A 26,854-nucleotide genomic window follows, 5' to 3' on the forward strand; every position below is an offset into this window, starting at 1 on the left:
AAATGATGGTGCCTTGATTAGGATGTCATCCAGGTATGGAAACAATGACCCTTCCCTGAGACACAGGGCTGCCACTAGAGTCACCAGTATCTTTGTGAAGACTCTGGGTGAGGACTTTAAGCCGAATGGCAATGCCTTGTATTGGTAGTGGCTGCCATCGTAATAGAATCTCAGAAAACAGTGGTGCCCCTGCCAAATTGGTATGTGTAAATAGGCCTCGTCTAGATCTATCGATGCCAGAAAGTCCCCTTTTTGTAGGGCTAGGAGGATCGACTGCAAGGTTTCCATCCAAAACTTCTTCGTCTCCACCTTTCTATTGAGCCATTTCAGGTCTAAGATTGCTCTCACATCCCCATTCTTTTTTGGGACGATGAAGAAGATTGAGTAGACACCCTGGGTCCTCTCCTCCTTCGGCACCGGTTGTATAGCCCCTATCTCGAAGAGATGGAGGATGGCTGATAACAAAAGCTGATGTTTTTGAGAAGACTTGTTCCTGAGAACTTCCAGGAATCTGTCTCGTGGAACTGTCTTGAATTCTATACTGTAGCCCTTGGACACCGTCTCCACCATCCATCTGTCTTTTACTGTCTGTCTCCACACTTCGGCAAAGCGTTGGAAATGGCCCCCTAAAGCCCCTGGGGGACTGTTCTGGGCATAATCAGGTGGTATTGCCTTTCCTTGGGCCTTTGGAGGACTGCCCTTTGGTATTGAAAGATGAAAATCTGGAACCACGGGGCTTCTGTTGCCATCTTCCCCTATAGGATTTGAAGTAATTCGACTTGGGAGTTCCTCCTTTGATCCCAAAAGGGCTGGAAGTGTCTCTTATCTCTGTCCCGCTTTTTGGATGGAAGAACCTTCTTCTTATCCTTGTCCTCCACCAGGTAGCACTCTAGGCTTTGTCTGAAGAGTAAATTACCTTTAAAAGGGACTGCTGCTACTTTGGCTCTTGCAGACGGATCTGTGTCCCAGTTTCGCAGCCAAGTGTTCCGTCGGGCCGTCACGCCTGGGGCTATGGCTCTCGCAGATTGTTGCATAGTGTCCAGAGTGGTGTCCGCTGCAAAGGCCACAGACAAGGCAATCTTCTTTAGCTCATCTTTAACTTTCTTGGGCAAGTCTTGTTCCGCCTTGGCCAATTCTGAAGCCCACGAATAAATGGTTCTGACAGCCAAAGAAGCCGACACTGATGCCTGCAAAGAGGTGGCTGAAGCTTCAAAATCCCTTTGTAGGGCTTATTAAATCCATTTATCCATGGGATCCTTTGGTGTACCATCGGCATCCAATGGTAGGATGGAAGAGAAGGCGAGGCTGTTAACTGGGTCATCCACTCTGGGCAGCTTGAGCCGTTTCATGGCCTCTGGAATAAGAGTGTAAAACTTGGAAAAAACTGAATGGGCCGCCTTTGGTTTGGCTGGGTGTTCCCATTCTGCCTTCATAATGGAGAAGAACCCTGCTGGCAGTGGTACCAGCTGTGGCTTAGATCTGGCCTTAGGAATAGTTTTCTCTGACCCCATTGGGAAATCTGTTTCCTCTTCCTCTTTAAGTTTAGGGTCATAATTCAGTTCCAAGGCTCTGACAATTTTAGGGAAGAGCTGTGAATAAATGTCAAGGAGAAACAACCTATTCTGAGATGGTTAAATTATCTCCACCTCTTCCTCAGAAAGCTCCCCTTCTTCCTTTGAGGAAGATAGTTCTGAGTCCTCAGAGTCTTTCCCTAGCTCAGACGCTTGAAAAGTTTCCAAATCTATGCGTCTCTTCTTTCTCTGTGAAGGAGCAGTCTACTTCCTCCTCCACCAGATGCTTAGTCTTTTTTGTGCATTTTTTAGACTTCAGCTTGGGGGTCTGACTAGGATCCTCTTTGCTAGACTGTACTTCTTGTTTAACTATCTGTTGGATCCAGGCAAAGAGATTTGCCTTGGCCTCTGTTCCAGATAAATCCACTATTGGGCTTTCTGTCTGGTCCTCTTGAGAGGGGGAGTCAGACAAGTCCAAATCACATATAGCTGTGTCTTTGGCCTTGGGGAATATAGATGGGGTAGCCATTTTGAAGTGCCCAGGATACTGTAAAAAGAGAAGATACAAAATGGCCGCTTTTCCCACCTAAATTTTCCTTCCCCTTCCACACTCTGTAGGCCCTGTTTAAGTCTTGCTACTGGGCTGTGGGACTCCCTTTCATTCTCTGGACCTCCTCTCCGCCTGGTCTTCCTTTATGGAAGTAATCAGCTTCTGGACTAGTGCTGTTGTGTCTTCTGGAAAAACCCTGGCACTAGGGGCCCTTGAGGCTCAGTTATGCCAGCGAGAGGAAGGGTTGCGAGGGGGGGCAGACTATTCATTAAGTCCTTCCCCAGGCAGCCTTGCACAGGCCACCCTACTTTCCCCATTCCTGAACTGCCTCCTCCACCAAAACTCCCATTCCATGGGTCTCTGGGACCCTACCTGTTCCTCAGGAGGGAGGAGTTTGTCACCGTCCTGTGCGCGCTGCCAGGTCCAGACAGAGGCTTGGGATGTCCACTGGGCCACCGACGCATGTGCTGCTGTCTCCGCCCTGGCCGTCTGCAGTCTCCGCCGTTTGCCGCCGTGTTCAGGGAGGCGTGGGGAAAACTGCAGCCACATTCCTGGGTCTCCCGGCTTCTGCCAGACTCCAGGAAGCTTCAGGTGCCGAGGGAAGGGGGGAGAGTAAGCTGCCCTGTCCCTTTCCTCGTCGCTTCTGCAGTCTTATTGTTATTCTTTCTTTTTTAATTTTATTTTTTACAAAGTTGAGCCGAAGCTCAGCTGGCATGTCCTGCTCAGGAGGCAGGGCCAAGCAAAACTGAAAGCTAAGGGGAATAGCACCCCCTCCTGGAAGGAACTTATTTTGCTGGCCCTGCCTAAGGAGAGGAGCTATATTCCCATAGGTCAGGACTGACCCACTACTGGGACCACTGGAGAAAGATTTACTCAGGGCTACTATCTTTCAAAACAGTCCCTTGTCTCTGCTCTTCCTGTCCAGTCAAAGCTCCAGTGCTCCATCTCCTCGAATAGACCCTTAATCAGATCCATTTCCTGAAGGGGAGATTTTAATGACTCTTTTCTCACTTGCTGCACAGCAATTTCACATGAAATTTATTTAATCATTAATTGCATAGTTACAAAATCACCAAAAATAATTGAAATGTTTTCTCATTGATTATTATATGCACAATGATAAAAAAAAAATAAAAATGAGCAATCACTTTACAAAGATAAAAACAGTATTTTAACAACCTCTTCTTCCTCTGCAGGAACTGATTAAAGATCCATTCTGGATTGTCAAGTGATTGTGTAGAAGGAGCTATAAACTGCTGGGAGAGCAGGCAGCTTTGATTCTTGAAAGCTCATGCCCTGGAAAGCTTGTTGGTCTTTAAGGTGCTACTGCACTCCAGTCTTGCTTTTCTACTGCAGACCAGTATGGCTACCCACCTAAACTATGGTTTCTGATGTCTCTGCATAAGCTTGGGATAGGGCAAAAAGAAGCTCTTGTTTGAAACAAGGCTAGCAGCTTGATGTTTCCAAAAAAGGAGGCCACACACACAAAAAAGGCAGTGTGATGTGGCTGGGTTATTGGACTAGGATTGGGGTTGGGGGGAAGGCTCAGATACCTAGGATTTTTGATGAATAGCACTTTAAAGTTGACATCATTCTAGGGTTTTGTCTGCAAGTCCAATTATTACCAGATTGTTACAAGAATGATTTTACATTAATTGTGGGACCAGTTTCAATTCTGCTTGTAGCTAATTACAGAAAAGAAATCCTTCAGCAGTATAAAAAGATGGTTGTTATGGAGGCAATCCCTCTTGGCTCTGCCTAGGCCAGCCCTTCTTCTGCATGGCTACCCTTCCCAGATTTGTCTTCAAGCAGCAAACAGGAAGCAAATATTTCCAGCTACCTTGTGGGAGAAACTAAATCTACAACCCCCTACAATCCTGTTCCAGAGCAAGGGGCTGCAACTGACACAGCCCCTGGGGACTTAATCAGTGTTCCCTCGGAACTTAGTGTGAGCTAACTCACATTTTTTTAGCCTCTGGCTCACACATTTTTGTCTTAGCTCAGGAAGGATGGCCCCAGAGTAAATTAAGTTATGAGTAGCCAAATTGGTCACTCACAACTTTAACACCAGTAGCTCACCAAGTGGAATTTTTGCTCACAAGACTCCACAGCTTAGATGGGGCCTTCCTCTTTTTGTCCTGTCCTTGATCTGAGCTGGAGATCATCTACCTGAGGAAAGAAACGAATCTCAAAGGTAAGGGTCACACAAGACACTTTCCCTGTCAGGCCAATTGACACATATGTGGTGCTTGACAACAAACCTTTGGCAGCCCAAAGTATTGTGTTTATCCTCACTTTGCCTCAACTGGTTATTTCAAATGCCCCTTGTCTTGTGTATCTCACTCCACTGCCCTAAAACTAGAGAACTCTGAATGGAAAGCACTCTGCCCTCCAGTCAATGCCTCTCAGCTTTCTTTTGGCCTCCTAACAAGGGTTGTCAAGTCTGAAGGGCTGGGCCCCTTTCGTCTCTCTCACCTATATATTCTAGACATTTTTATGCTCATGCAGCAGTGCTAGATCCAGTGAACCTCTGCAATCACAGCAATAGCTGTCACCCTCCTACTCCTGTAGCTAATCCTATGGCTTTTAAAGCACCTTCCAGAGAAACAGAACACAAAAGAGGAGAGTTGTTTTTGTAAAAAGATTTTTATTGGAAAAGGGGAGGGATGTAAAAAGCAGAGAGGGCTTCCCCAGCACCAGTAAAGTAGGGAAAGGCTGCAGCGTCCCAGCAAAAATACAGATAAGAAGGGACAGAAGGAATGAAGACATAATGACTGAAAGAAAAACAATGCTCATTAACTCTGGATAAGACAGAAGGTATGGCCTGCAAACATGGCTCATTGAGGAAATCGCTCTCTCTCTCTCACACACACACCCCTCTCCCCTGATGGGGAGCCTCCAACCGAATGTGATGCTGATGCACATATATATTGGAGAGATAACACAGGAAAAGTAACCACATGCATGCACACACACAAAGCACCATGGGTAATAGGCACAGATTTAATTCCCTGTAAATCTGTGGGCACCAAAATGTCATCAAAGAAGACAAAATCTTCCTACTGCACATGGCCTCCTTTAGTAAGGAAGTTGGGCAGATTTGGGGCTTTGCACTCTCCCTGTTCTCACTGCAACTACCTCCTCCCCACCAACATTCCATGGAGCTGTCTCTCTGGCTAGTTTAATCTGTATGTGGCAAGGCGAAATTGCATGGGAAAGTCACAGCCACACATAAGCTTGCAAGAGATGTGCCAAAAGGCTATGTGGCTTTGATAAAGGATCCCAGATGTGAATCCACAGCCTAGCTCAGCCCAACCCATCTCAACACGCATCACGCTGATTTTTTTTGGGGGGGGGAGGGGACCAGAGCAAAGAACACTAGGGTACATATACAGGAGGGAGAAGTTAAAGGGAAGGCAAACAGCACCTCCTTCTGAACAGGGTAGGCTTGCTCTCTACAAAACTAATGTTTAAAAATGATATCTTGGTTAAGGGCAAAGTTGTGCATGCAGAAGAGCAGTGGGATTTGGCAAAGCATTGCCAAGCTGGGAGGGAGCACGCTGCAGCTCCGAGTGGTGTGTGTCCAACTGGATTCAGGCATCGTGCCCTGAAGATGGTGGGGTTATGTCCATCATTCTAGTCTTTCCCCTTTCCTTTCCTGGCTGTTGGAAACAATGAAGAAACACAAGCATTAGTGTGACCCATGGAGGTACCTGCAGTTGCCAGCTGACCATGACTCTCTTGACTCATAGTTTAGCAAATAAAACAACTACCATGAGCAAATCCAGCCAGGGACAGGCTGAAATGTTCTGCTTATTCTTGTCACCTTTTCTGTTTGCCCTTTTTAAACACAACACTTGACTTTCAGGTGAAATTGCTGTTAGCTGACAGAGCAACTTGTTCCTTTCCACACAATGATGGTCTTTGTAAGCTAGCTGAACACACCCACAGACCTGCCTTATCCTGAGTCAGATCACGATTCAAGGTCAGTACTGTCTATTCTGACTAGCAGCAGCTGTCCAAGATCTAACTACAATCTGATCCTATTAAAAACATGCTGAGGACTGAAACTGGGACCTTTGGGGGGGGCCAAAGCAGATGCTCAGTCACTGAGCCATGGTCCCTTCCCAAATCAAAGTGATCTTGGTTATACCCTGGAACACTGGCTTTTGACTCCTCTTCTGATCCATTCGACACTTTGGACTTTATTCAACTGTAATCATTTTAAAAAATTAGATGAATGAATAACTTCAATACCAATATTAAATGAAATGAAGTTTCTTTTAATGAAAACTGATTCTGAATCTGAAGGTCTTTTTTCCCCTACACATCCCTACTCAGCAAGCTGAAAGTTCCAGCATCTCCAGATAAAGAAATGCAGACAAAGATGTTGGCAAAGACCTTTCTCTGCCTGAGACCCTGGTGATCTGCTGACAAGCAGTGTACATAATACTGAACTAGAAGGACCAGTGTTCTGATTCAGCATAAGGCTATTGCTTATGTTCATGCTGATCCTCAAATTTTACAGATTTGCTTACATGTGTACAAGTGCATGATCAGAGCAGGGACTTTGTACCATGGTACTTCCTCACTGCCAGTTCTCTTCTGGATCCATAGAAAAAAAGGGGGCTCCATGAGTTTAAGCAAAACTACAAAAGAATAAATGTCAGGGTGAAACTATACATATAAAACATTTATATGTATTAGGAAAAAACCTTTTGGCCTCTACTTCTGAGTAGGCTCTACTTCTAAACAATCTAAGATGAACAATATAAATGTGCACAAAGGCGCTTTAATATTCCAAAGCTTTTACCTTTAAGCAGACTGCAATATGAAACACAAGAGTGCATGCAGGCACTTAGACATAACCTCTTTTCCCAAACAGCCTGTACTAAAATGAATTCAAACAATCTGCAGAAAAATAAAACCTTAACCTTTAAAAAGTGCCTGTGTGCACTTTGATTTATTTTTCTGCAGACTATTTGAATTCATTTTAGTGCAGGCTGTTTGGGAAAAGAGGTTGTCTAAGTGCCTGCGTGCACTCTTGTGTTTCATACTGCAGTCTGCTTAAAGGTAAAAGCTTTGGAATATTAAAGCGCCTTTGTGCACATTTATATTGTTAATCTTAGATTATTTAGAAGTAGAGCCTACTCAGAAGTAGAGGCCAAAAGGTTTTTTCCTAATACATATAAATGTTTTATATGTATAGTTTCATCCTAACTCTTCTGGATCCAGACAGGAAGAGGATGGGTGCAGCATCATTCTGGTAGAGATTTGGCAATGTTGGGATCTATTCTTTTATATTTTTATCTATTTACAGCTGCAATCTTTTCATTGTTTGGCTTCCATATGAGCCACCTTTATATAGTGGTGTATAAGTGCAAACAAATATACAAAGTTAATGAAACCTCTCTCTCTAATTCTCCCTATGCTACTGTGGTGCTGGTATTTAAAGAAACCTTGCCACCACTAGACTCTCCCAATGATTACTTGTGTGACATGTCTAAACATATGAACACACATGAATATGCCTTATACTGAATCAGACCCTTGCTCCATCAGGCAATATTGTCTATTCAGACTGGTGGCAGCCCTCTACGGTCTCAAGCAGAGGTCTTTCACACCACCTACTGCCAGAGTCTTTCAACTGAAGATGTCAGGGATTGAACTTGGGACCTTCTGCATGCCAAGCAGATGTTCTGCCACTGAGCCATGGCTCCTCCCCAATCTGAGCCAAGTTGTATTCAAGGAGGCCCCTGGAGATCATAGCAATAGGGCACATTTTGCTCGAGACTTGGATGATGCAAAGACCTCCTACACACTTAACACTGATCTCAAACAAAGGCATTCCTGAAGAATTACAAGTACAACCTTTTAACCAAGCCTACTATAAGGGTCCTTTTAACTTTCAAATAGCCCCAGAGGAGCAATTATATCACAAGCAGCAACATAAAGTATCAAAAGAGAGACACCCCCCCCCCCAGAAATGGAACTGACCTTTGGATTTTGATTTGGCCTTAGGAGAACAAGGCTTAGTCACTTGAATAGTATCCTGACACTCGGCATTGTACAGGGCCTTTTTCAGAGTACCCGAACGGGCCTTCAGACCTGTTGCAGCATCACACCCACCCCAGCTCTCAAACTTGTACTTGCAGTCAGCTATGAGAGAAAGTAAGTACTGTTAGATCTGCACAGTATCCACAACAGTGATCTGCAAAAGACACCTAAGATGATGAATAGCATTCGCTTTGATTCCACAACAATGTTCTGAATCATGGCCCTCCTCCATCATGAGTTCTATTACACTGAGTATAATTTATACAACCTTATGGAACCAGAAACCTGCTACTTTATGATAAAGTCATTTTGCCATACAGCATTTTTGTATATAATTAAAGAACCAATTTCACTGTTGTTGATGGGCCCGTTAAAAAAGACTAGCAGTTTCCAAGACATGTAGTTCTACATCATGATCAGATGAACTCCACTTATTTCTAAGCAAGCACAGGTTTTAAGAAATGCAGCAGTAGGGATCCAAGTTAGAGTAAAACTGGGAGGTTACCATTGACAGTAAACCCTTCCCCAGCTACCAATGAAGTTGATAGGCAATAGGTACAGGATAGACAAAACGAAATTCTTCTTTATTTAATGAATACTTGAATTGTGGAATCCTCTGCTAGTGGACATACTGATATCCACAAGCAAAGATGGCTTTAAAAAGGGCTAAAAGGGATATTCATGTAGAACATGTCCATCAATGACTACTAGTCATGGATACCAGAGGTAGGAAAAGTCTTGACCTCTATGGCCTGCTGGCCCTCCAGGGCCATACTCCAGGGCAGCATGCTGGCCAGAGTATGAAACAGGCTGCAGGACTACTATGTGATTAAATAGCAATGCAGACTGAGGAACATTACTATGACCATCAGGTGGCAGTAGCAGCACCAGGCTGGCAAGGGTGGGGGGAGGGAGAAAGGAGATGGATGGAAAAGTGGCTTAAATGTAGAGATCAATCAGCTGTTGACCCTATTCCCTTCTGAGTTCTGTATCTTTTTATGGGATATGCTCTGTACACTTATATCTTCATTAAATCCACTGACATGCGTCTTGCTGAGCAATGCTTACACTGCCAAGAAGCCCAGAGCCGGGTATTTTGCTCACCTCCAGGCAATTCAGTTCTCAGCAGAAGGTAAACATTGTGGAAGCTACTCCAGTTATGGCAGCATTTTGAATCAGACAATCTCCATCCTAACCACCCTCATCTTTCCCGCTCCTTCACTTTAGATCCAAAACACTCTACCAGCATCCCCCTGGCCTCCAACAAGCCTGGTTGGTATCACTGATGAGAAACAACACAGAAACATTTCAAAGATGCTTATTTAACAGTAGGTGTGAATACAACAGGTTTCTGACAAAGTTTTGCTTTTTAAGGGCATGGTGTAAGACCACATCAGATACAGGAAACCACAGCCATATATCATTTTTGCAAAGTCCATTTCCTGCCAAGATATGCTTCTAATATGGAAGTGCTGGAACAAGATTACTAGATGCAAATTCACTGTAAGCAAGGCAGATCAGTAAGTGCTTCAAAGTTAGCAATGAATTAACACTCAGCACACATATGACATACAAGGCCCACACATCTGAGGCTATGACCATTCTGGACCTTGAACTATATATTCTCTATCATTTGGCCCCACAAGCATACCATAGCTCTCACAGGTCAGTGCATCATTCCTTAAGCCTAACTGCTTTCCCTGAGAAGGAGATGCCCACTCACCTCCAAATTCCTTCTTCCAGTTGCAGGGTATCTTGCACTTGAGTTTCTTGGTCTCCTCATTACAGGTTCCCTCACGGTAACCCACACCACAGTCTTTGCTGTTAGGGACACAGGGACCCCAGCGCCATTCCTCACAATCAGAGCCATTTTTCTTCACCTTGTCTGCAGTGATAATATGGGAGCAGGCAGTCAGAGGACTCATCTTACCACTCTTGCCCAAAAGCACTAAAACAGCCTGCACCTCACTTTCAGGGAACCCCAAAGAACAGCAGATTGGGCCTCTTCTCCCTGGGCAATCTGTAGTCCCTCACTCACCTTTTTTATTCTTGCCAGCCTCAGAAGAAACAGCCAGAAGAATCAGCACCAAGAGGAAAAAGAGTCCACGGACCTGCATTCTGTGTAAGAAAAGGAAATCTGCTCAGGATTAACATTCCTACATGCAGTTGTGAAAACAAGAGCCACACATGGAAGAAACATAGCTCTGTAAATGACTACTAGCCCTAGTAACAAACAGGAACCTCCACAATCAGAGGCAGTAAACCCCCAAATACCAGTGTTTAGAGGCAGCATCAGGAGAAGACCCTGGTTTCTGTGCCCTGTTTATTAACCCTCCAGAGTTATTGGTGAGCCACTGTGTGAAGCAGTATGCTAGACTAAAAAGACCACTGGTTGTATCCAGGAGCACTAAGTTGACAGCCTTTCTACTGGCCTTGCCTCAGTGCCTTTGGGAAATTCACTTTTGAAGTCAGGGAGTCACACCACTTTAGGTTGTTTGTATGGCTGCCCTGGTGTACCCTGTCTACATCCAGCAAGAAGCAATGTGTTTTTTTAAAAAAAATTCTGTTGATCAGCACTACACATGAATGCATCCTTTCTCTGGCTGAGACCATTCAGGTTGTCATTTGGTTTTTTTATCTCAACCTAAATCCAAGGCAATAAAGAACAATCTTTAGATTTCCATAACTTGTGAGTTAACTCATGCAAATGATCTCTTAAATTGTCTCCCCCCTCATTTAGGAGTAGTGACAATCTTATTTTGTGAGATTCCAGAGTCCAGCAGCACCTGAGACACCCACAAGAGATTCAAGGCATGAGCTTCCAAGAATCCAAGCTCATGTTTGAAGAAAGGACCAGACCTGAAACTCTTGTTGGTCTCTCCAGTGCTGATGGACTTGAACCTAACTGCACTACTGCAGACCAACATGGCTACCTTCTGAAACTTATTCTTTAAGGATTACTGTTACTAACTTCTAAAGTACTTCTCTGGGTACAAAAAGCTTTACAATTCTACTCAATTCTCAGGTGTCCTCGAACACACCCAGTGAGGCTCGTTGCTTTTTAACCTTCTATTCCAATTGTGGCCATTGGACAAGCTCCAGTCAAGCATCCACTTACATACATGTCTTACCATTTCTGCATTGGCCTGGTCTACTGGCTTCCCGCTCATGGGTCCCTGGGTCAAATAAAGAGTCGATACTCTGCACACTCCTATTCATCCCTAAATCATGAGGCAAAAACCGAACAGAATTCTGACCTCCCATTTCAAAAAATGGGCCACACACTCTCCTCCTCTCCTTGACTCTTTCCAAATTGCATATCCAAAGCAACCAAATGGAAATGGGTAAAGCAATCCTGCCTGTGGGATTTATGCTGTTCCTGCCTTTGGGTAGCCAGAAGGCCTCTGCCTGCTGGCAACAGCAAGGCCCCCCTTAAACACTTCCACAGTCCCCCTGTCCATCCCCTCATTTCCCAGTGCTTCTTTTATCTAGTGCTCAGCAGGCTACCTCGCCAGTGCCAAAGTTCCCTGAGGTTGGGGGGATCTCAGCTGCCATGGAACCTTTATCCAGTTCAAAAAGAATCCAGGGTGGGAAAAGAAACCCCAATAGGCACAGTTTCTGAGAACTAAAACAGAAGATTGGAAATAAAAGCCTTGCACAATTGGATCTCATGTGGAGCTTTAGAAGGCAGGCTGCTCCCCCTGCTGGCTCTTTTAATGTCAGCCTATTACCATATCCCTACAAAGGGGCTGTGGAAAAGAGACTCTGTATATATATATGTGTGTGTTGTGAGTGCCATAAATGAGACCACAGGTGAATGAAGAGATGAAACAGAGAGCTATGTGCACTGTAGTTTTCTGCACGTATGCTTGGGTGTGCCCAGAGATGTAAATGGTGGATAGATAATATGTGCATCTGAAATGTCATGGTTATAACCAGAGCAGATAATGAAAGTGACAAGAGTGCAAAACATGCTCCACTTGCTGAAGGACTTTTCTCTATGTAGAAAAAGACTATGGAAAAGCTTGCATTTATCTTAATGCACTTAATTATTTTAAAATGTGATTCTTACACACCCAGGAGAGCTCAGCAGCAAGCCGGCCAGAAGAAATAATCAAAAATAAAAGAAATTAATACTTCAATTCAAATATGGGAGTCCAGGAAAGCAGAGACAGGACAGAAAACAAAATCCTTATTTAATTATACAGGCTATGCTACTGCATACTAAAATACAATTCTGCATTTCACACATGCAGGGTTTCATATTGGCATGGACAGCACATGAAGATAATGGACTATAGATGCCACAGTACCACAAGAGGGAGCGATATGGTTTGGTATTGGAATGTAGACTCTGCCTTGAGGCTACATTCCACTTTTATCAAATCAATTACTGTAGCTTTGAAGAACTGGACTACAGGCAGTTACCACAGATTCAGTGGCAGTTTATACAGTCCCAAAATAGCCATAAAGAGAGGATGCAACAGACCTCTTGGGAATAATGCAGAATTTCCTACTTTATGCACACTATTTTCCTTACAAATCCCATGGTGTTTTTTTTTTATTTTTAACAGAAACATTATGCTATGTATAGCTCAGGCTATCTACTCTCAGTGCTAATGCATCAAAATTCTACAATTCAGATGAATTGTTTCCCTCATTTTGCATAAATTATCCTGTTTTTACTAGTCATGGGAAGAGGCAAAACACAAATGACAGTGAAATTTTGTCCTTGGATCCCTGAAAATCCTCCTCAGGCTTTTTCATTACGGAGTCTTAAGGACTGAAAACATACTTTAAAATGATATTCTCCAGATTTTCAGTTTTGATATAATACAAGATCCCAAGTTTGCATGGTATTCTTCTGGAATCCACACAGCCGCCTGTCTATATTGGAAACATTCCAGGATGAAAAGAGCTGTGATTACAGCATGAAAACTGAACATTTTTGATAAAGGCTGAGTAGAAGAATGGAGTGGGGAGGATGCCCTTCCTGATGCTTTGCAGGAAGCAATGCACTTTTCTCAGCCCAGAGGAACTCCACGATACCAACTCTGTGCTGAAAGATTTAACCAGTAGATTTTTTTTCTTTATACAGATCTGCAGGATTTTCCTATGTTCCAGTCCCCCTCCCACAAAATGCAAGGCAGAGGATAGCACCCTCCTGCATGGTGTCTTGGAGTGCATGGCACTCAAGAGACATAGGTGGAAAGTTCTCTTGCTTCTGATCTACTGTCACAGCAGCTCACAGAGGGGCTGACTGCATATCCCAAAATGGGATGAAACATGCCATGCTCAGTGTAGAGGAAAGAAATGTCCAGAAGAGCTGAGGAAAGAAACACTGGGTCAGCAATTCTGCCCCTTCCCCCCACACCCCCAGGCAGCCCATTGCCTAATTCTGTTCATTATTCAGGCTCCAGTAGGCTCACCTTTTGTGTGTCTGTTGCTGTGAAGCTGCTGGATTCACTCTGAATTGAACTGTCACAGAGAATTACACAGCATGGGTGGCTAAAGGCAAAGCCCAAGGGATAAGAACCACATTCCCCACTTTCAGCTGGGAACTACCCTCAGGGGAGCAGAATATCTGCCAGGGTGCAGCCCCAGCTCTTCCACCAAACTCTGTCCTCCAGGGACGGAAACAGCCCTGACTGCAATTCACATCCAAATTCTGTCGTGATTGGAGTGCCTAATAGTAGTATTGCTGGTTGTGTGGGTTAAGGCAATTTATTTCAGTCATGAACATTAACAACCCACATAAAACCTGCAGTTAGGATTGAAAAAAGGTGCCCTTTAGACAGCTATCGGTCAAGCTAAGAGCTTTCCTATGGTGCTACCTCCATCTGAACAAGGTGGACTTTGGGGCACATTGCTGCTTCCAAAGCACATTCCAATAATTTACATTTTCTAGAAGTTTAATAACAAGACACAGATTACCTTCCAGGTGAGCATCCTGGCTCACAGTTGCAAGGGGATAGGGGGAAGAGACTTCAAGTCAGGGCAAAATCATATAGATCTGCAGGGTGTTGGCTGCTTCTGTGTGCTAGGTTGTGTGCCTCTCCTTGAACTTTGATATGAAGAGACAAAGGCTTAATCTAGGCAAGGCAGGCGCTCTAGGCAAGGCAAAGAACATTCCTCTTTCCACATGACGTATTAGTTCATAGGGATGGGCACAAACCAGTTCACAGCCAAAAACTGGCATGAACGTGGCCTGGTTCGGAGTCCTCGAACCAATGTTCAAGGAAGGTCATTCCCTGAGCATTTACAGACTTATATTTATTCAGCTGTTTCAGCCATTTAAACCTAACAGCTAAGCAGTGTGGGTCTGCAGCTGACCTGCTAGGTTTAAATGGCTGCCAGTCATTTCACCGGTCAGTTTCACTTGGAAGTGGGGGGGGGAGTAAAATGGACTGGTGAAATGGTTCACAGGGGGGAAGCAACACCAATCAGTGAAATGGCCGCCAACCATTTAAACCTAACAGTAGGGTAGGTCAGGTTTAAAGGACTCCTAGCCATTAAACCCATCAGTTTTACTCCCCCCTGCTTCCAAGAGGGGGAAGCAAAACAGACAAGTTAAAAGGTTGCCACCCATTTAACCCTTACCAGGTGATTTCCCCACCACCACCTTTCTGTTGGCTGTGCCTGAGAGGATTCAGATAGGCCAGTCTGGTTTAGGGCATTTTTGACTGCCCTGAACTGGAATTTTTAGATTTGTGCCCATCCCTATTAGTTTACTTAGAAGACTTACCATGTAAATTTGCCAGCTCAAGAATTTACCTCAAGCGTTCTGTGATTGTTTCCTCATGGTCTTTTTAAGCCTGTAGCAATTATAGTACTTGTGTTATGCTCCTAGGGAAGAAGGCTTCCAACGATCAGCTGGCTACAAAGTTTTGATTCCAAGCCACCTGAAAGTATGGGGACTATCCAGCCACAGTTGTTCTTCCAAATACCTGAGTTCTGCTAGTGCCTTTGGGAAGCCTGCAATGATTTATGGCAGGGGTGGCCCAACTTGCTTAACATAAGTTCATATAGAATAAATGCCAGATGTTTGAAGAAGGGAGGGAAGGAAGGAGAGGTGGAAAAAAAGCAACTTTAACTTTAAATACCTTCTCCAAGTTGCTGGCTAGTTTGGCTTGGAGAAGTGATTTAAAGAGAGAAATGCCTTCACCAAGCTGGCCAATGGGGGCTTCAAGAGCCACACAATATGTGTGAAAGAGTCACATGTGGCTCTGAAGCCAGAGTTTGGCCATGTCTGATTTATAGGATCTCTTCTGCAGAGCACTTGGGAATTGTTTTTCTTTAAAATCCTTTACAACATGCCATGCAATTAACCCATCTACACTACTGAGAAACTGGAATCACTATGGGCTCACTGTTAGTAAAGGACGATCCTGCCTAGGTTGCTACTTAACAGCACCATAAAATGTTTTGAAATGTTTTAATTGTATTTACTGTTTGAAGTTTTGAACTGTTTAATTGTATTTATTGTTTGAAGTTTTGAACTGATTGTAAGCCACCCTGAGTCCACTTGCGGAGAGGGCGGGATATAAATTAAAGGTATTAATAATAATATTTGCAGCCATCAACACTTGCAGCAAGTATTCTTGCTAGGCATCACATCACATGAACATGCAGTGACCATATAATCTAAATTTAGCTTAAGTGGGATGGCCACACAATGCATTTATTTTCCATGGCAGTATCTCTGGCTCTCCAAAAGTAGTGTCAGAAGGATTTACATCATCTACCCATCTCACATAATCTTTCTGGTTCAGATGTTTCCAGTGTGGCATAAGATCTGACCACAGAGAAACAGAAACCACATTGTGGTGTGACTAGCCCAAGCTCAATATTCCTCTCCACCAAACAATTAGAACAATGTAATAAAATAAATAAATAAATAAATAAAAATATTCACTCAGGGCATCACTGTAATCTTCTGCTTGTTATCTACCATTATCTTTGAAAGAAATTTAATGTGGAAAAACAGCTCTCCAAAAAAACTTGGTATGACCTGAAGCATCACCCACCCATTCTTTTTGTTGTTGTTGTTAATATCCACTCTGGTAAAGAATCTTGAGAGAACTTGAAAACCTGCACACTGTTCTGTGTTGTTTTGGTTGTTGTTACATGGGCATTCATTTTTGTTTTTTTTCTTTGGAGCTATATGGCTTCCTTGAACATCAGGCATGTGCTGGTTGGGCCAATCCAGCTTCTCATTCCCTTCCCCTGTAAATTTCATACACAGAATGTGCAGTTAAGAATCCAGGGATCAGAACAGGATGGATCAGATAATGATGAGACATGCTGTGAAGAGGTGGAAAGAATAAATAAGAAAGCAGAGTTGAGAGATGTTTAAATGTGACTTGAAGAGCAGACATCACATTGAATTTCATGTTACTTTTCTGCATAAAGCAAAGCAGTCTTGGTATGCTGACCTATGGGGGTATATGCACAGGTAATTTTGAGCTGAACAACTCCTGAAAGGAGAAAGACTTAAGCCAACTCCCTACCTGGGCTTCTGCTAGTCAAACTGGCAGTCTGTCTAGATTATTTTTGCTTTTAAAAATGCAGAGAAAAGTAACAGAACTCAATGCCCATAGGTCTATCCACTGTAACTAGTCTCTTCTTTGACCTTGATTTTATCATTTTTCTAATGCCATATGGCCCTAACCTGGGTGGCCTAGGCTAGTGCAGTCTTATCCCTTGCCTTGAAAACTCGTCACCATAAGTCAGCTGTAATTTGATGGCACTTTCCACCACCAATGCCACGTGACTCTGGGGTGATATGAATTCCATTCCTTTGTAACAATCCAAGTTCCTTTGACCTGAATTGTTTGAATTTGGCTTTCTGGAATTCTAGCTGCTCTTTTCTTCCAATGTAACAGATCACTTTCAATTCTCTCCTCCAACCACTTCATAATTCTGAGGAAGCTGCTGTCCATGCTTTTTTTTTTCTTGTTGTGTTTCCCACCCTCCCCTTGTTGTGATCTTGTTCTGCCCTATGCCACAGATCTTCTGCTGTTTTATTGGCCTACTGCTCAACAGAGAGCCAGTTTGTTGTAGTAGTTAAGTGCATGGACTCTTATCCGGGAGAACCGGGTTTAATTCCCACTCCTCCACTTGCAGCTGCTGGAATGGCCTTGGGTCAGCCATAGCTCTCATAGGAGTTGTCCTTGAAAGGGCAGATGCTGTAAGAGCTCTCTCAGCCCCACCTACATCACAGGGTGTCTGTTGTGGGGGAGGAAGGTAAAGGAGATTGTGACCTCTCTGAGACTCTGAGATTCAGAGTATACGGTGAGATATAAATCCAATATCTTCTTCAGATTCAGAAATCTGGCTATGCTACTCCTACTTTTGTTGAAAATATGGCAGATACCTCAAGTTTCTGGTAGCAGAATATAGTTCTCATTCTACTAAGAACACTCAAGGAACATGTTTATCATGCATCTTTGGTGTGTAATAAAATGGTGGGGGTGAAAATTCCATTGTAAACAAAGTCACCAATATCCTGAAAGGTGTGAGACTACAGAACAGCTAGAGCCCAATACGGTATGCAAAGCTAACCATAGGCAGGACTAGAACCAACAGAATTTACTCACCTTATTTCAGCAGCTGTTTTCAAAAGTAAACAGAATAGCAGCATGCAAGTCCTCATATGCAGACAGTGATGAAATGCGTTACAAACAAATGAAAAACATACTTATTGGCAACTGAAGCACAGCAGTAAGAACTAAGACAGATTATTTGTTGAACCACGTCTCCCAGAATACTCCCCTGTACCAGTTACATTCCTCAGACAGTCTCCTCCTAAGGTGCCCTCTGTTAGGACTGTCAATAAGGTTATAGCAATATCATGGGCCTTGACAGTAATAGACCCAATCCTTTGGAATGGCCTGTCTAACAGTGTGAGGATGGTACCTTTGTTTGCAACATTTAAGATGAGTAAGGCTGTCTTTACTCCAGAGAGCATTTGGTGGAGATGTAAATTGCCTCATTAGGTTTGCCTGTGCTCAGTCTACTCCTGCATGTTTAATGTGTGCACACTGTAAATCCTGAGAGCTTTTAAATATGTATTTTAATTCATGTTTTAAATCTTGTTAGACTACTATAATTTGTGTCCTTACAACTTGGTTGCTGTATTGTGTGCCATCTTGAGTCCCAGGAGATGGTGGGATAGAAATGTTTAAAATAATTTAATGAAATAGTAGCTTGATATATTACTAAAGTCCTCCACAGTTGTACACAAAGCAAAAACCTATGGATCTGCATGTATCATTCCTATACAGCAGTGTACTTTATGTAGGAGTTCTGTTATGTATGATGCATTCTTCAGACTCCATTCAATCAACACAACAAATCATGGTTTATTGCAACACAATCCCATGTAGAGTCTCTCCACTCTAAGCCATAAAAATCTTAGTCTGAAGTCACTGCATAGGATTGCACTGCAAGTCTTGGAAGTACTCAGGTTCTTATTCTCCCTCCATCCTCCACTTCTGCTGGCCTCACAACAAACCACTGTGTTTGTTTCATATGAATCACAAACTATGGCTTGTTTTTGCCTACAAACTAAGGTTCCAAACTAGGCTTCAACCATTGTACAGGTAAGCATCTTTTCCTTTATAATTTAAATGTGCCAAAGTCAGAGTTTGGCTTTGGGCCACTGTGAACCCTTCTAAAATGAAGAGAAGGGTTAGAAAGCTGGCAGAACAAGAGACGGTCAGGTATCATAGTATCAGCTCAAATCAGAATCTGCTGCTTCAAATATCAGAAACCTCCAACTTGCATAATCAGCTCTGGCATTTCTCCATTCCCCTTCAGTTTTGGTTGTGAAAACAAACCTTCAAAAACACTAAAAATATAATTAATCTGTTTAGAGGAGCCGCCCCCATCCCTGATGTTTCCCCACTCTTCTTTTTGGCAGATACATTTTATTTTTCTTTATCTTACCAAGTTTCAAACTTACACAAAGAAATGAGAAAGAACTCATAAAATAATACAGTGAATAATCCCAAATGAAAAAAATTATTACATTAATTGAACATTTGGGGATTCTCTCTCCCCTTGCAAAGCTAAGATACTTTTGGTAGGCAATTCTCCCTGGGTCCCTAATGATTCATTCTAGTCTCCTGTCACATTTAACGTATTCAGGTCTAGAAGCATACCTCATTGCTGCCATCTCAGGTCTAGAAGCATACCTCATTGCTGCCACCTCTTTCATCTCCATTGACTGCACATGCTGAGGGGTAGCTGAAGTTTATACTTTGGCAACAGTTAGGATTGCCAATGATTTGACTAACCCTGGACCACATCCATGTAAAACCTTTGGCTGAAACTGGAAAGGGACTGTAGGTGCCAAACACAATAATGACGGGCCCTTCTGTTGCTTTGTATTCTTTGCCAAGCAAGATGTGCTCCAGGGGTTCTAACCTAGTTATCAACACAGAATGCTCCTCTTAACTAGATTAGCCATTCTACAGGATATGAACTCCTTTACTGGGCCAACTCAAGACTCTAAAGCTGTAGTCCTAGGCACACTTTTTTGGGAATGCCTGATGGAACTCAATGGTGTTTACTCTTGAGTAAACAGGCACAGGGTGTCTGTTGTGGGGGAGGAGGGTAAAGGAGATTGTGAGCCGCTCTGAGACTCTTCGGAGTGGAGGGCAGGATATAAATCCAATATCATCATCTTCTTCTTCTTCACATGACTGGACTACATATTGAACACATATGCTTGTTTGAGATTGATGAAAGAAGAGCCCTCATCCCCAATATGCGGGTTGTTCTCCCTCCTTCGGAACTGTAGAGCCTGCATGTTGCTTCACCAGAGGGTTTCACAAAGAATGGGAGGAAAAGACAGATTGCCCAGACACACTACAAATACTGGGGTGATCCCATGTGACTGGTGGGGGAAGGACAGGCTTTTTCAGAAACATTCATGTTTCTCTCAGAATAGGTGAAAGTCACACAATTGTCCCGTTCTCATAAATTAAGGTGTTCTAGATTATCTTGGAAAGCTGTCATCTATTACAGGCTGTTGGCACTGGCAACCAAAATTTCTCAGGCTGATCTTCTCCATTTCTTTGGAATAGCAATCCAGGCACCCTTCTGTTCTGATATCAGCTCAGGATTCTGTTGCTACACAGATGTTGGAAGGGTGGTTATAGCATGGAATACAAGACTAGAAAGTGCTGGCAAAGTCACTGCAAAGCAATACATGATATAAGCAGCTTCTTTCTCAAGCCTTCCTAGACAGTTCTCTTCACTTTCTAGACTGGATTACTGAGTCCTGATTTCCATGTGATGTCAGCAGCCAAGAACTTAACTGTGTAACTTTGCATACACTCAGTGCAACACCCATAAAGGCTAGGGACCTTAGGTGTGCTACCATTTCATGCATTACAGCAGAGAGCCCAGTTTAAATAACACGCTGAGCATATGCAACATTGCATGGGATAGTTCTTCTGTGCTGCCAGCATCATGCTTAAATCAGTCCAGATTCCTTCCTCAAGACAGAACACTTATCCCTGCATCCCAATCCAAAATATGATCCACTATATTATACAATGAGCTTTCTATATACACATTCTCTAACTTCTTTTGGCACATCAATTCACTTGTTTGTGGAGCTGACACACCTAGATTCAGTTTTCCATGTGGAAAAAAATGAATTGTCACATGAAAGCTGTCACTGGAGAAACACTTATGGGAATATTCTCTCATGGCATCAGCCATCACCTAATTCATTGTGGGCATTCGATAAAATTGCTGAGCAGGCAGGTTAAAACGGATAAAAGGAAGTACTTCTTCACCCAAAGGGTGATTAACATGTGGAATTCACTGCCACAGGAGGTGGTGGCGGCCACAAGCATAGCCACCTTCAAGAGGGGTTTAGATAAAAATATGGAGCAGAGGTCCATCAGTGGCTATTAGCCACAGTGTGTGTATATATATATACAAATTTTTTGCCACTGTGTGTGACACAGAGTGTTGGACTGGATGGGCCATTGGCCTGATCTAACATGGCTTCTCCTATGTTCTTATGTTCTTAATAATGTGAGGAAGGTGGGAATAATTTAAAAAGGGCCATCTACTGCAAACTAATGGCCACAGGATATCAAACAGAAAACCATCAAATGTATCATGTTGATTCATATAGAGATAGGTGAAGTGTGTCTGAACGGACAAGTACAGAACACTGTCAGTGAGTAGAAAATTATGGGAATTCAAGAAAGACCTGCCACTCATTTTCTTCACTATGCAGAACTCACCTTTACCTTTTTCCTGCATTCAAGAAAGTTTCAGAAGCAGAGAATATTCTAGAAATCATGGTGTCCAAAATGAGTGATGTGAGTTGATAATATCCTTGAACAAGGGGTAAACACTGCACCTAAGGCACATCCCTTAAAAAGGAGGAACACAAATTGTGTAGGTTCTCTTATCCCCACTTATATACTGGAGTAGCTGCTTGCTTTCTCCTTTACATGGAGTGAGACTGCATGCCCTCCCCCAACACCTTTCTACCTGCTTCTACTCTGCTTTTTGGCTCTCTTATTGCCTCCCATTGTTGGCCTGCCTCTCTCCCTCCCTGTAAAGTACTTGTTAAATTGGCCACCTCTCCTCATTATCTCCCCGCAACCAGCAGTCTCCTCAAATTTCTGGAGCCAACAATGTGTACTGCTCTTCTACTCACTCCTCTGTGCTTCCTCCTTTCCCTCAGGTTCTTTCCTGCCATGTTCTTTTCTACTGCTCCTCTATATCATTCTCTTTCACCCACAGCTGTTGTTTCCAGGGTATACAATGGTCTGATTATACGTCACACAGATTCAAACGGGCACAAAGTTGCATCTTCATGGCATTTTCTATCATAGATGATTTAACACTGAACTGGAAAAGGTAGCTCAAGGAAGAAGTACCAAATATGGTCAATTGTTTTCCAGAAGTGACAGTTAATTTATTTCATTTATACCCTGCCTTTTTGACAATGGGGACCCAAAGCAGCTTACCCTGTTTTCCTTGCAGGGTTAGGCTGAGAATGTAGGACTGGCCCAAGGTTGCCCAGTAAGCTTCCATGGCATAGTAGGAATAAGAAACTAGTTCTCCCAGGTCACAGTATGCACAACAATGGATGTAAAAGGGTGTAACTCTGCCTAGGATTGCATTTTTACAGAGCAATCCTAAGCAAGTCTACTCAGAAGCAAATCCCATTTTATTCAATAGGGCTTACTCTCTAGAAGATGTTCTCAGGACTGCAGCCTTACACTGCATTTCTAGTGGCAGTTTCCTAGGAATAAGCTCTGTTGAATAAACCTGAGAAGAATTCTGTGTACACTTAGGATTGTTCTCTTAGTCACTCATGGCCTGTGCTGCCTGCATCCATCCAGAGAGCACCTGGTCTGCTATGCAGACTAGTAGCAATTAACAGAAGGCCTGGCACAGTCCCTAAGTGGCTTGCCAGGGGCACTAACCCAGCACACCTGACACAACAACAAAAAAGATTGCTTCTCTATTTGCAGGCACCAGAACAGACTATCACAATTCCAGACAGAGAGCAAAAATAAGAGACAAATTCTTGCTGACATTTCAACCAGCAGAGCCAATGCGAGAGGAGGATAATGTAACTAATTAAATGGTAATGGTAACTAATTAAAAGTTGGGGATAGAGAAGGAAGATCTTGTTTTGTGTAGTCAAGTGGAATAGGCTCATTGTAGGTTATTTGTAACTATCCTCAGGAATGGTTGGAGGGCACAGCTAGAGATGGACAAGCAGACCTAAGAGCTGACACTTCCTTTGGCCAATGAAGCCATGGAAACACTGCGCTGGCAGCATGGAAGAAAAATGCTTTCTGATGGAAGGCTTGTTAGTAAAGGCTGCCACTACCAAGGACAGATGCTTCAGCACAAAGCACCTCCCAAGACTCCCTGCATTGCTTTGCAGAAGCAAGCCTTGCCTCTCCAAAATTCATACCTTGGGGGAAGAGCAGGGAAAGAATGATAATTTTAACACATAAAAACTCAAAGCCAGGAAGGTGCAAAGGAGACACAACCATAGGTCTCAGTATTGTCATGGCTTACAAATTGAGCTGCAGATCCCACAGAATGCCAAGACTCTTGACTTTCAATTTGAAATGAGCACATTTCAGGGTGGCAGTTTTAAATGTGTTTGCTAGAGATAGAACCTAATGGGTCTAGTTAACACCCTCCTGCACTGTTTTGCCTCTTACACTGCAATCACCTCCACTCCAGTTTGTAATGAAAAATTTAAAAAATCTGGAGGGGGAGGGGGAAAGAAAGGGAACCAGAAAAATGCTTCACCCAGAGAATAAATGCATGCAACATTCAACAATAAAATGCATGAGAGGAGAATGATGGAAGCAGCTTTGGGTCTCCATCAAGGACAAAGGCACAGTATAAATGAAGGAAGGAAATAAATCCATGCCAAACTGGTTTCCAAGGTTCAGAATTTAGCAGGATTTTTAAAAAATGCACTATAGAATGCACCATAGCCCCAGACCCCTAACTGAAGGAAGGGAAGAGGAATTACCTCAGTACCTACTTGTTACCAAAAACTTTCAGACTTTGGGTGTGGAGATCATCACAGAGCAGGAGAGGCAGTAGAGTGTATTCTCTTTACAGGATTCAGTTTTGCATCTTGGTTGATAATATATCACATAAAAAAAACAGGCCTGAACAAACTGGGGTCAAGACTAGGTAGAGAAAACAGGCTGAGCTCCAGGAAAGGCCCTTGTTAAGAAGGAGTCAGAACCTGTAACTGCAAAATTAGTTAAAAGGGGGTCATAAAGACCCACCAATGGCTTCCCCTCTTATAATAATGCACAATATTTTTTGTTTGCATGTATAGCAAGACGAGCTGTCCTAGTTTCATGGGGACACTTCCTTCCTGGAACCAGTCATGGGGAGAAACAGCTCCCTTCTCATTCTTCTTCATGCTGGAACAGGTCCAAGAGCACAAGGGCTTTTGAATAGAGGTGCTCAGCTTAGAGTGAAGCTCCTCATTTTGCAGTTCCAAATGCCTGGCTCTGAACTGAGTAAGTGTCCTTCTGTTCTCCAGCTAAGCTCAGCATGCTCCAAGCAACAGGAGAACTGAACAGAACAGTCCTCAGAGCAGTGTCTCAGCCACATTGGGAAAAACAGCCACCCACCATTAACAGCTTCCTCCTTATATATAAAGCATGCCTTCGGCCTGAATCAACGCAGTTCCCAAAGACTGAAAGCGATGCAAAGGTCACATGCTGTAGGCTCCAGCATTGAAAGAACATCACCTTCTTTCCTAAACATCACTAACAGCATTAGCGCAAATAACCCACTTTAATGGGACAAAAGCAGAAATCATCTGGCTGTGTGCATCAGATATGCAGGACAAAATTTAATAATAATAATAATAATAATAAAAAGCAGAAGAATGTTTGGTTTAAAAAAATACCCAATGAATACTCTCATTCTTACTTAAGGTGAGCTAATTAAAGTTAATGCTATTTGTAACATTTTTGTACATAGAGTAGTTAAATGGAAGATTCTCCCCTCAACATTCTGTATTAATGGATGTGAGACACAAACAGCATGTGTGTGCATCTGCTGGTGCTTATAAGGACATATATGTTGTGGTGGATGGTCCCAGCAAGCAGGCTTGAGCTCCTGAGAAATCAGAACCACCCCCTTGCAGTTACAAGTGCGGACACTGAGGAGACTCATAACTCTATCGGAAGCAACAGTGCACAGGGGCAGCAGAGCCAAAGGAGGGAATCTCCAACTCTGTCCACTTCGCATTATTACGTGCTGTACTAGCTTTCCAGACAGAACTGGATTAAGCGGGCACATGCCAGTTACCTGGACTGTGCTGAGATACCCAGCTGCATAGCCTCTCTCGGCATCCAGCTACCAGGCAGAAGTAGCTCCTGTAGTAGCCTGGGATAGATTCCAGAATCTCCCTGCAAAGGTTCATTTTCCTAGGACACTTTAGCGGGCACAAAGGTGGGCATCAACACTTGCAAAGGATGCAGTATTAATCCAATCCCGCCTTTTTCACTAAAAGCTACAGGGACCCGTAGAAGACGGCACGCCGTCAGCTTACTATCCAAATGACTGGGAAAACTCGGAAGAAAGAGATCGATGTCTCAAATAAGGTGCAGCCCACCCCCACCCCCCGGGCACGGAGCTTGTGCCACGTAACGGAGTTTTCCTTGAGAACTGGAAGGACTCTCGAGGAAAGGAGAGAACGTGGAGAGAAAGCAGCCGCTTTCTCAAAGTCGAGAGGCCACGATACTTTCTAGTAGCCGGCTGCCAACACGATTCTCCAGCGTCCCCCTCCATCACCACCCCTCCCCCTCCGGTCCAGAGATTGTTCAGCGCCGGTGCAGCCGCAGTCCCGGGAAGGATATTCTCCTGGGGCGTAGTAGTTGATACCCGCTTGACCGGGCCCTCTGGGAAGACGAAGAACGTCCCTTAAAAAGCGCGCCGCTTCCTATTCCTTGGGGCGGGGGCTCCTTTTCGCCCAGGAGGACAAAGGTACGCGAGGAAAGGACTCCACGTAGCCCCTCCCCATTGCCTGGCACGACCCTGCAGGGTACCAGTTGCCCAAAGCCGGGCACCACTTGCCGCCCGCGAGCTACGGCGAAGTTTCGCGCCCAGCGACTTGCCTGGATCGATGCTGAGGGAGCACTGACCGCCGCCTCGGAGTGTGTCCTGGCGAAGGCTGTTCCTTCTGCCGCTGGCTCTGCTCCACTGCCTGCCTCCTTATCTCCCTCTCCTTTCCCTTTGTGTCTTCAGAACTAGTTTAAGCTGGTCACACGTGGACACAACCTTGCACGGCGCGGCGGCAGCGGCGGCCTCTGACGTCACGCCCAGCTGACAACAAAAGGTAGTTCAGGAACCCAAACTTTCTTCCAACTTGGCTCCTCCTCGCCCCTTCGTCCTTCCCTCATGCGACTGGAGACAAAAGACGCCGGACCTGAGGGGGCAAATTCAAGCTGGGCCCTAGTTGCTGAGAAGCCTCCCAATGTTGGCCTGGCCCCAATTCCCGCCCCACCTACTCCTTTTTCATGGGAATGCAACGTTTCCAAGAATCTGGAAATTGCCCTCTTAGATTTTTCCTTTTCTCACTCACGTCTGAGCCGATTTTATCCCTCCCCCCACATGGAACATTAATTTGACTATTCTTCAGCCTACAAAATCCACGTCTCCTTATGCTTAAGCAAGCGTTTTAATGTTATTCCCTCTTACCAGAAATGTCACACACACACGAGGTTTAGTTTTTTTTTTTTTAAGTATTCAGCCTGAGAAAGAGTTTGCTATAATTGGAAAGCTCTACACTGCATTGGTTAGTCTTAATAAAGATATCTTTTCACTTAATTCTTTGTTTCTTAAGAACACATCAGGGCTAAGTATGAGCAAGCTCAAGTGACTCTTAAAATGGTGTTTTAAACCGTTCGTGACTGGAATTCAAATTTTAAAAAAAGATTAGAATAATATACAGTAACTTTCTTCACTTTTCACCCATATTAGCAGCATTTACAGATGACACATTTCAAGGATAAAAATGTGATTGTGTGGCAGTGGTGAAAAAGACCAGCTCCATGCTATGGATTATTAGGAAAGGCTTTGAAAATAAAATAGCCAATGTTGTGTAATGCCCCTATAGAGATCTATTGTGTGGCCACATTTAGAATATTGTGTACTGTTCTGCTGTACCTCAAATAAGATACTGCAGAGCTGAGAA

General features: G+C 43.7%; 1 protein-coding gene across 1 annotated transcript; it reads right to left on the reverse strand.

Annotated features, from left to right (window-relative positions):
* Positions 1-4,688: 4,688 nt before the first annotated feature.
* On the reverse strand, positions 4,689-26,145 carry MDK (midkine). The gene is made up of 5 exons (XM_060261887.1): positions 25,776-26,145; positions 10,157-10,236; positions 9,842-10,003; positions 8,059-8,220; positions 4,689-5,723 (listed from the first exon to the last, which is right to left on the reverse strand). The coding sequence occupies exons 2-5, from the start codon at positions 10,233-10,235 to the stop codon at positions 5,698-5,700; spliced, it is 429 nt and encodes a 142-aa protein (XP_060117870.1). The 5' UTR covers position 10,236; positions 25,776-26,145; the 3' UTR covers positions 4,689-5,697.
* Between the last annotated feature and the right edge of the window lie 709 nt (positions 26,146-26,854).

Source organism: Heteronotia binoei, chromosome 21, assembly GCF_032191835.1.
Source record: "Heteronotia binoei isolate CCM8104 ecotype False Entrance Well chromosome 21, APGP_CSIRO_Hbin_v1, whole genome shotgun sequence".
In the NCBI taxonomy this organism is placed as follows: Eukaryota; Metazoa; Chordata; class Lepidosauria; order Squamata; family Gekkonidae; genus Heteronotia; species Heteronotia binoei.